The sequence below is a fragment of the Mastomys coucha genome, unplaced genomic scaffold (genome assembly GCF_008632895.1).
Source record: "Mastomys coucha isolate ucsf_1 unplaced genomic scaffold, UCSF_Mcou_1 pScaffold22, whole genome shotgun sequence".
Lineage (NCBI taxonomy): Eukaryota > Metazoa > Chordata > Mammalia > Rodentia > Muridae > Mastomys > Mastomys coucha.
In genome coordinates this window covers 159,499,327-159,510,682 of record NW_022196905.1, presented here as the reverse complement: position 1 = coordinate 159,510,682, position 11,356 = coordinate 159,499,327, and the positions used below count along the sequence as shown (strand labels likewise).

The following is an 11,356-nucleotide window of genomic DNA, read 5'->3' as shown; positions in this document are numbered from 1 at the left end:
GGAGGGGAAACTGGGAATGGAGAAATTCGCATGTAAATAAAGAAAATACCTAAAATTAAAAAAAAAAAGTCCTACATTTTAAGCAAATTTTGTATGGAAATAGGGCTTCATTATAAATCTTGAATTTTATTGTTAATATTCCTCATAAAACAAATGCCCTCATCAGCCCATGGTCACTTATGCATTAGCAATGTGGGAACATGTTGTTTAAGTTATGAGTGTCAAAAATGTTTCCATAGAAAATGGAGGAGGTAGATTGCGAGTGGTGAGAGAAGAGTTGGCAAACAGAGAGTGGAGAGGGCAGAAGGAGGAAGGGCAGTGGGAAGAGGAGAGGAGAGGGTGAGGAAAGGAGAAAGAGAAAAGTGAGAAGATGAAGGAAAAGGAAGGGATGGGAAAGATTGGGATGAAGGGAAAAGAAGAAAAGAGAAGAGATGTGAAGAGAAGTAGAGAGGAGAGGAGAGGATAGGAGAGGAGAGGAGAGAACAGAACAGAACAGAACAGAAGAGAACAGAAAAGAGAGAATGGAATGAGTAGGAAGAAAGGAGAAGAAGACAGAGATGACAGAAGGGGAGAGAAGAGAGGAGGGGAGGGGAGAGTACAATAGAGGGTAGGGGAGGAGAGTGGAGAAGAAAAGAGGAGAGGAGGGAAGGGAAGGGGAGAAAACAAGAAAAGAGGAGAGGAGAGGAAGGGTAGGAAGGAGAAAGAAAAAAAGAGAGGGGGAGGAGAGGGGAAAGGGGAGGAAAGGAATAAAGACAAGGGTAAGACTTCTACAAACTGGTGCTCACCATTGATGGTCCTGTTCACATAACTTGACATAGGGTAGTGGGTGATGCTGTGCTTTGTATCTATGGAAACCTTGGCCCTTTGTTTTTAAAGACTTAGAATGACCATTTAAGGAAAATAAGTATTGTTAAAAATAATGCAATACTTTTTAATTTTCTTTTTGTCCTATCATTGTTCAGCCGCCACCTACTTTGAAAATGTGACTGAAAATCCATACTGGGTTTTATCCAGGGAGGCTAGGGTCAGAGACTATGAATTCTAGATTCTAAAAACCTCTAAGTTCACAAATTTCCCAGACTGCCCTGGGCTTATTCGTTTGCTCAATTGTTAATTCCAAGAGCTCTCTCAGAATGAGAACACTCCATCCATCCTGTGACAGGGAATGCACATAGGGTGAGCCCAGAAGAGATCCGAGTATGATAGGCATACTCCATTAGAGAATATGTAGGTCTGAAGAGGTTCTCCAGGAGGTAGAGTCTACAGGCATTGCTGAAGGAATCACTGAAGAGGTGTCTAAGCTCCTTCTCAACTTGTGTGCCTGTTGGCTGGACAGCACTGATAGAGCAATTAAGAGACCACAGGGGTAGGCAGAATGGTCCTGATTCTAGAAAAGTACTATGTATAACAGAATAGTCCTGATGAAATACCCAGGGTATTTAACCAGAATTTTCTTGGCCCTCAGATTCCCACTGTAGGCAACCAGAATGATCCTTATGTTCATGAAACACCCATAGAGGATAACCAGGATGGTCATGACTCACAAGAAATATCCACCAAGGATATCAGAGTACTACTGAGCCTTGGGAAAGGCCCAGTGCTCACACACTGTCTTTCAGCAGCTAGCCTCTCTGCGGCCTGCCAGTTCTACCACTTTTTGGATCACAGTCTTCTGTACTATTAGAAACACATTATTATGGTCTAAACAGTTACTCTGGATTATATGAGTCACTTGTTTGATCTCAGAAAGGAAAACCTATCTCTACTAGTCGCCTAGCACCACTAAACTCCAATCCATCAGACCCAGGATCCAGGAGGTCAACATTAGGGCCATGGAAGTCTGAAATCCAGATCATTCTATGACCACAGTCCACGGCTGAGCTTTTTGTGGGAAGGGAAAACTGTAAGGGAGTTTTCACTTCTCTAACTACACAAACATTGCAATGACTTTCCCTTCTCTGATTCTCATGTTCTTGACTAGATTATTCTAGAAAAGACAAATATAAAGCAGGATGGAAAGCCTTATAATGAGGTGACCTACTTCCTTTTATATACAAGCTTATCTAGTGGCCTAGGCGAGTGGCAGATGACATGGAGATTTTAAAACTGTAGATTTTAGACTTATATTTTACAGTTAAAACTGTACAATCTAGTTTTAGAAGACCCACTCTCATGCAGCTGTAAAGTGCATTTCCTATGTGTGCTTGCCTGTGTGTGTCTAAGTATAGAAGCACGGCCGTGAAGCTGCCAAAACCTAACTGGAATGCAAACAATAAAAGCAAGGAGAGAAGAGAAGCAGTAAGACCTAGCTTGGTGCTCCGTTAGCAGTCCATTGATTTTCTGGGAAACAAAGGTAAAATTCAAAGTCTTTAATGAATTACTCAAGGTTGTACCATTTTTCTAGGACCTAGAGAGGAACACATGACTGTCTTTCATTTGAAAAACAAGGTCAAGTTGGTGGAGACATTGCTTTTCACATGAATGACTATTGGATATTAAACGATCAATTCAGCAATGAAGAGTTTGCTTAGATAATTCCCTGGGCCTGTGAATATCTAGGTATATATTAGAGATTATGTTATAGCACATTTTTTTTTCAATTATGCAGAAAGGCCTTTAAGTCTTGTGTACTCTCGCACATGCAGGTGTGACTCTTGAATCCGACTCCTGCCTGGACCCGGGCATCCCTGTAAATGGCCATCGGCATGGCAGTAACTTTGGTATCAGATCTACAGTGACCTTCAGCTGTGACCCTGGGTACACACTCAGTGATGATGAACCCCTCATCTGTGAGAAGAACCATCAGTGGAACCATGCCTTGCCCAGCTGTGATGGTAGGTGAAGGCCAGGCAGGCAGAGCTAAGCTAGTGCACCACAAACACATGTAGAATCACAAGAACATGTGAATATGAGAGACACTGAGCACCGCACCTGACATGATACAATGTGACCAGAGAATGTGTTCCCTTTAGAAACTGTACTCTTAAAGCACAGCACATTTGAAGGTTGCTCACCAGTATTGTTCTATTAATAGGAATAAGTCTTTATTAACATTGAAAAAATGTGGTCTGCTGTGCAACACTACTGACAAACATTGAGACTGAGAGAACTCACTTATGCATGTGTTTTTATAAATGCTTATTTATAGAAGGCCTGAAAGACTTTGTGCTCTATTTAAACACTCCAGATGGTCAAACTTCTTTCTCTTCTGACTCAGCTGATCCAGGTCCACATGAAGAGTTTCCTCAAAGTTAACATACATTGTCCCACTGACCTCTGACCTTTCCCAGAATACCTCACCTGAAACCGTGGACCGCCAGATAGTCTTTCAGATTGTGTGTCATCATTTATCTTTCCTTCTGTTCTTATCCACTCCCGGAAATAGATTATTGATTACTGTATATCACTATTTCTCTCAATTTTACACTAAAGTTAGGTAAATGCTTTATTTGTGATTACTTGGATCTCTTTACCCATGAATATGCCCTGTTGTAACATTATTTCTTTAGAAAAGCATATAGGTATATAGAAAATAAATACTTAAATATGAGTTATATACACGTGTAATTTCAACTTCCTTTCCTTTTTCCAAACTATAGGTACTCCTTTTAAAATGTTATATATGTAATAAGCACCTAGGTTCTCTCAAAATAATAGGTACAAGTAGCAGGCTCTTGGGAAGGTTGTATTTTCTTTACTGTCGATGACTGGTAATCCTTGACCTTGTCACCAGAGTACTGGCTTAACCAGTGCATGGTGTATGCAGATAAGAAGTGGAACACTCAGGGTAGATGAAGGCCTTTGCAGGCAAATACATAGAATCAGTGAGAATTCTGGACTCTAGACAGAACCGGGAAGGGGGTTGCTTGCACGCCTGTGGGACTACCTAGTAAGAGGGCACAAAGGATGGGCAACTAGGACATGATGACCTTCTTCATGATCTTCAGGAAGATCACACATTGTTCATTATTGGCAGAAAGCAGCTGAGACAGTATTCTTTGATGCTGTACATTGCAATTATATTGTTATTTACCCCTAAGGTCACTGTGTTTATTTTGTTGCTTGTTTTGTTGGAGAAACTTAACATGCTCCCACATTGCTAATGCAGACAGGATCAGCCTCCAGGGTACTGGGCCATTTTGTTTAGGTTGCAAACTTTTCTGTTGTGGCTATGAGGAATTGAATAGTGAAATTTGGGACTGTATGATGACTGATGTGTCCTTGTCCACCACTGGACAGTCAGCACATTGTCACCAAATGGTCAAAGCACCTGGCTGGGCATTGAAATGATGCTTCCAAGTGAAAGGCTTTGCTTGACCCATTTAAAGTTGACATTCTGAGGTGGATTCTCCTCAACAATCACCAGTGCTGTGTAAAATGAATGCATAGTCTGGAAATGACTTAGAAATGGAGTGGGGCTCAGCTCTGCTAGAATGGCCTTATGATCAGGAATTGGCTGAGGTGTTATGAGAGGACAGTTATAAATGGGATTTTCTAGAGAAAATAAAAGTGCATTAAACTTAAACATTTTGTCTTTTGTCTTCCAAGGCTAATCTATGCAAATTTGAAATCTGATCCATCCAAGGGGATCCCTAATGTGATTTGTTATGCCACATTGTAACACCTTTCCAGGACTAAAAAGCCTACAATGAAAGGTTATTAAAAAAATCTTCACATTTCAAGAGAGTTTAGAGTTTAGAATGAGAGTTTTATTTAGTCATGGCTGTTTACACTGAGCTCTGAGAATCTCCTTGCCCTTTCTAATCTCACACAATCTCTTAAATCTCACAGATTTTTTTTTTATTGTAATAAACCATACATCAATAGGAAATGTAACCTCTAAAAATTCAGTCTCAGCAAGGGAAAATAAATTAGAATTAATTATAATATTTTATCTCACCTGAAGAAAATAAACCTTTTCTTTCTCTTCTCTTAGTATTACATTTGTTACTTTTTAATACTATTGTTAGCACACTACAATTTTAAAGGAATAAATTGAGCATTGAAAGAATTATCTCCCTTCAATTTGGTAAAGGAAAAATGCACCAATCATTTTAGAAATGTTGCTATTAAATATTTTTGCCAACTGTTTATTCTTTTTTTTTAAAAGATTTATTTATTTATTACATATAAGTACACTGTAGCTGTCTTCAGACATACCAGAAGAGGGCATCAGATCTCATTACAGATGGCTGTGAGCCACCATGTGGTTGCTGGGATTTGAACGCATGTCCTCTGGAAGAGCAGTCAGTGCTCTTAACCACAGAGCCATTTCTCCAGCCCATATTCTTTCTGCAAACCTTTATTGCAAAACAATTATGTTCATTGCCTTCTAACAGGTAACATCAGTACAACATTTTTCATAGCTTTCAATTTACACATAGAACCAAGTGAAGAAAGAAAAATGACTAGGAATATGGAATGAAAGATTAATAAATACTACTTACAATGTGCAGTCTTGAGAGTCCTGCGAGGTATCTTTCAAACTCTATCTTCCTGAAGAAACTTGATCCTGGAAAAATAATTTGATTCAAAGCAAAATAAATAAGAGAGAAAGAATAGGAGAATATGGGGATCAGAGTGAACACTATTTCCTGAGATTGGAGGTATGAAACACAGTTCAAAATGTTTAACACTAGTCTCTGGGCATGGTCAGAACAAAGGGCAAATACCTCAGCATCCCACAGCCAAAGGCCATCTTTGATAGTCGAAATAATTGTGGATGTGTCTTGGAAGTTCTTGCCTTCTAAATGTGGGAACTCCTAATTGAACATTGCCTTAAAGTGCAGGGAATCTGTCCAATATTTCTTTTGGGAATATAAGTTCAATATAAATAAATAAGAAAATAAGGAGACATAGTCAGTGACTTCTGTTAACCATAGAAAGGCATTGAGTCATCTTGCAATGGAGAGAAACTGAAATACAGTTTTGCTTACTTAGTAACACACACATACACACACACACACACAAATCTACTAAATTACTGAAAAGGAGAAAAGGAAGAAAAAAAGGAAGCACAAGAATTTGTGTTTCATGTAGAATTTTTTCAAAGAAGACACTAGTACAAGACTTCAGAATTCAGTTAGATCAAAAGACCAAAATATACCAGCTAAGACATGAAGAGCAGGGTAAGCTAAATAGCCTGGTAGTAGAGCACATGTCTTGGACATATAAGACCCTGAAGTCCTTCTGTAGCATCACACACAAAGGAAAGCTGAACTGGGCATCTGCAGAAGTGCCACATATAAGGCATGACACTGGGGGTATAGGACAGAGTGAAGACACAAAGCATGCTCATGGAGTACACAGAGGGAAATAACTTAAGGAAGAGAATATATGGATTTAAGGATCTTCAGCTCCTGTGGGTATACAGGATAGCTAACATGGAGAGAACATAATTTATGAAACCTCACTCTTTCCTCTCTTGTAACTTTGTCTCATGAAAAAGGACTCTGGCCTGAAGTACAGTCCCCTCATGTCAACTCCTACCATCCTCAGAGAAGGTAGATACTTAGTCCTGAACATGTTAAGTCCCATGTTCTGGATCCAAAAAATGAACATTGAATCTACAATCTTCAATGTAATATTAGACAGCTCTTGGCATGATCTTGAAGATGACATAGGTGGAGAAAGGAGGTGATGATGGAAAACAATAAAGATAACATCCATTGGGGGAGGGGGAATCTGTGAGTTTTGCAGGAAGATGTGCATTACACTCATGCTGGTAAGAACAGGTCAAAATAATGACATCAGACCACATACCACTGGGAAATGCCAGAGGAGTGACCCCCATGGATCCACCTTTGTTAGGGACATCAGCTTGCCTTATTTTTGCCATCTCAACAACATTTTGTAGACTAAACATCTGGGCTGCCTTTGAGATGTGAAGACTGCTTGATATTATTCACTTGTAGAATAATTCTCACTTTGTTACCTATATTTTTTATTTGATTTTAGCTTTTACTACTAAATTATAATTTTGAGGAAGTCAAAGACTTCTTTGAGTATTTACGTTGTATGCTTGAGACCATGAAAAGTGTTAGTAAGACAATGGTTAAGCCCTTGGTCAATGATTTGCCAGGTAGACTGAGACCTAAATAGAGGTCAACACCAACCGATCACTGGTGGGAGCTTCCCTCAGTACACTTGGGGAAATATGTCAACCTCCCCATCTCACCCCACTCTCATATCCTTTTTTATTTTCAGCATATTTTAATCATCTTTCCAGGGGTCTTTTGGATAAAACCTGTCTGTGTCCTGAATGGCAGGTAGATATTAGAAATACAAATGTCAAACTCACAGAATAGCAGCCTCAAGGAAATTAGAAGTAAGATTTTTTTTTTTTACTGTAGCTTTTATAACTACCCCAAAAAGGCTCTACAGTGCATGAATAAATAGGTTCATGTAATTCAAATTCTATGTGACTAAATTGGTGGCACTGCCAAGGGGACAGAGACATGGCCATTTATGAACAGTCGAATCCTGTAGGGATTCTGCAGGGAAAGTCTAGGTTTTATCTTATTCTCTTCTCTCTTTAGAATTAGCTAAGAATTTTATTCCATTCTCAGAATATAAAATTCCCCTTTCCTTAAGCGTGTGGGCTTTGTGCAGGTATTTTTATTTAGAACATTGATAATGGGAGGCTCAGAAAGTCCTGTGTATCCTTCAGGGGATCAAGATTGACAGAGACATCCACCTCACCTGCAAAGTTCCTCCAAATGGAAATACCCTGTGGCAGATTAGCACACTTGGCCTTCATAGTAGGATGTGAAGTCACTGAAGAACAGCAGAGAGGCAGAGGCCTGCAGACCTCTGATGCTTACTGGATGACTGGCTGATGGAATAACTGTACTCTAGGCCCAGTGAGGAACTCCATCTCCATTCCCTAAGCAATGGCACTGAGGCATGACCTCTGGCTTCCACACACATGCGTATTTGCATACAAACATTAGCCACCCATAATGAACTGCGGATTTTGTGATTATCCAGTGTAGTTGGATATGAACTCCTTTTTATAATGAGCTAAAGAGAATGGGCAGGCTTTAGAGTATCTAGTTTCTGAAACATTGGATATACAGCATCTCAGTGTTACATAAAATACTATTCCTTACAATAAAGTCCTTCATAAAACCTGAGAATTCATTGTGCTGATTTATGCCTGTCCCATAATTGATAAAAATTAACTATATACACCTTCTCCAATCAGGACCTTAGGCCTCTCTTTCCCCCTACTCTCTCCTGCACACTCAGCTTCCATCTCCACTGAGCTGTCCACATGGAAAATACCTAGGTGCTGTTTTCTGTTTGTTCGCATCCACCGTACTGGCTTTCTATCACTATGTGGTCCTGTTTTTTCATCAACGTTTCCCACAGGAAGCTGATCGTCCGCTCCATTCCAACTTCAGCCCTTTGCATGGGTGCTCAATACCATCACACTTCAGAGTTCCGAAGTTGACTCCTGCTTTCCCCTGCTCACATAACCGAATCCCCTTCCTGTGTTATCCATAGGCTTCCAGTTTGTAGTTTCCCTTCTGCTATGCCAGTCCTGTGTTACAATAGCTCTACAGTTGTATTTGCTGCCCCTCTCTCTCCGGCAGACCATAACATCTGGCCATATGCCTGCTAATTCCACCTGTGTCTTACAGAGCAGCTTTGTGACCTAGTTAAGCACAGCATAGCCTATGTGATCCACAGGCAGGGACCTCTGTGTCCCTTGATTTGCCTCTGAAAAATGCCAGCCTTCTATGATGGCCTATGAAGCATAGGAATCCTTTTAAATAACAACAGACTGCTCCATGTACTTTCTTCTCACCTTCCTTTTGTGTCATGCATGTCTCTTCTGCATACAAACCTGTATTGGTTGAGGGTCCTTTTTCCTTTCTACATTCTCACCACCTCTGCTATCATTCAGATATCACACAGGGCCTTGCAGATCAAGCTTTTTGGGGTCCTTTCTCCTAGCTGCTCTGACAACCCATATGAGTCCTTGGACTCAGCTATCCTTCCCCTTTGCTTGGCTCCCCATGAACAGGCATCTGTTTTCTTCCATCTGGTCCTTACTTTGCCATGTGACATCATTCCATGATGGTAGTGTTTTTGTCTCATTTGTCTTAATGTTATCTCCCTTGATGTGGAGGACAGTGTCCACCAGCAGGTTCTCAGTAATTCTTTGTTGACAAAGTTGACTTCAAAATCTATGTTTGATGTTCTTTCTTTCATAGTGAAACATAGAGCCAATGGAATATTGAGATGGGAAAATCTAATAAGAACCTATTAAAGTACTGTAGAAATGATCTCCAAAAGTTTATGTTGGATTGTTTTTCATGTGGCTATTCATCTTAACATTATGTGTTGTGATATGTTATATCCCCTTCAAATATTGACCAGAGAGCAGGAGAAAGTAACAGGCATGTTTCATAAGTTGTCTAATAATCATGCAAGTGTTAACTATAAAAGTGATGTTCATAAAACAATTTGTAATTAGCGTATTGAGAAGAAGTTGTTCTAGAAATGATTTATGGAATGATGGTTCGTTCTAGTTCAAAGGAGATGTTTCAAACTAGACAATCTACCTAGTTTGATAAAGGAAGAATGAGCTCAAGCTCAGGCTATGCACTTCTCCCAAACAGTACAGATATCCCTAAATAGCCATGCAGACCCAGTGTGAAGGTTTGCAATGTGGTGCAGGTAGTCCTCCCTTGTGGCTCACCTCTTTCTCAAGCACACAGGGAACCTGGAACTGTTACAGTTTCAGACATTGAAAGAGAACACAGAGCAGTATGAACTGCTCAGTATTACAATGTCTCAAAGCAGTGACTGGATGTATTACCCAGAGCTGTACAGGAACAGAATTAGTAGGTAGTCTATACACACACAGACACATATACACAGAGACAGAGAGAGACAGAGAGAGAGAGAGACAGAGAGAGAGAGAGGAAGAGAGAGAGAAAGAAATGGAAAGAGGGACAGAAAAATAGAGGCAAAGAAAGATAAAATTATTTATAAAATAGAGACAAAGAAAGGAAAATTTATTATGAAAAAATTCCATGTAGTAATGGGACCCAAAGAAGTCTCATGGCTCCGACTGTGTATGTGGCAGAGGATGGCCTTGCTGGACATCAGTGGGAGGAGCAGCCCTTGGTCCTGTGGGGGCTCGATGCCACAGTATAGGTAAATGCTAGTGTGAGAAGGCAGGAGTGGGTGGGTTGGTGGGTGGGTAGGTGGGGGAGCACCCTCATAGAGGCAGGGGGGAAGGTTGGGATAGGGGCCTTCCAGAGGGGAGACCTGGAAAGGGGATAACATTTGAAATGTAAATAAAGAAAATATCCAATAAAAGGAAAAAAAGAAGTCTCATTTACAATTTAGTAATTATGCACATCTGAAAACAAGATGTCAATATACATTATAGGGCAATATAAAAGACCAAAGGACAGGAGCCTCATAGGCAGCCCTGAGCTAGCAGGTGGATGGGGCTATTGTTTGAACTCTAACACAGGGGTGACAGTTCCCAGAGTCTCCTCTTGTGATAAACTGCAAGCTTTTCTCTCTGTGCCTTGCTGACTTCCAGCTATGACTTTCCCAGGCTCATCCTGGCTGTTGCATGTAACAGCACCCTCTTCTCTTCAGGCCAAATGACCTCCCAGTATGTGTAGATAGCATGCTGTCTTTATTTTTGCATCTATCTGAGGTTGTTTCTGTATGCTGGCTATCAGGACAATTTCTACAGTCAGTGTGGGAGATTAAGAGGGCCTCTTTTATGCACTGATTTCCTTCCCAACTCTGGATGACTGGGTCATGTGGATATTATTCAGCTCTTTTTATGGAGCTTCTTTATGCAGCCTTCCATATGAACTGAACTAGTTTATTTTCCTAGAACTGTGTCCTGGTGTTATTTCTGTTGGCTGTGATAAGTATCTAGACAGAAAGCTAATGATGAAAGAAAGGAGTTGATTGCAGCTTCTACTTCAGGGTGACAGCAGAGACCATACAGTGCCAGGAACTTGAAGCAAGTGGTCAAATGTATAGTCTAGAGCAAGGAGAATTGGATGCATGCATGGTTACTATCCAGCAGCTTTCTCTACTCTATTAGCCAAATTAAGAATAATTCCAGATAAGGCAGTCCTCTGCTACATATGTATCTGGAGCCATAGGTTCCCTCCACGTATACTCTTTGGTTGGTGGTTTAGTCTCTGGGAGCTTGGGGGCAGGAGTCGTATTAGTTGATATTATTGTTCTTCCTATGGAATTGTGATCCCCTTTAGCTCCTTCATTCCTTCCCCTAATTTTTCCATTGAGGTCCCTGGTCTCTGTGATGTTTGGCTGTATCTGCATCTGTCTCAACCAGATGCTGGCAGAG

At 40.5% G+C, this 11,356-nt stretch overlaps 1 protein-coding gene across 6 annotated transcripts in view; it reads left to right on the top strand.

Moving 5' to 3' along the window:
• The window catches only part of Csmd1 (CUB and Sushi multiple domains 1), a 1,620,113-nt gene that overhangs the window by 1,308,704 nt on the left and 300,053 nt on the right, over positions 1-11,356 (top strand). For 5 of the 6 annotated variants that reach the window (XM_031339198.1, XM_031339199.1, XM_031339197.1 and 2 more), the window contains one exon: positions 2,646-2,834. The exons of the other annotated variant lie outside the window; for it this stretch is intronic. In XM_031339198.1, the coding sequence (XP_031195058.1) occupies positions 2,646-2,834 (189 nt within the window). The remainder of the gene's footprint in view (positions 1-2,645; positions 2,835-11,356) is intronic. 6 annotated transcript variants of the gene reach the window in all.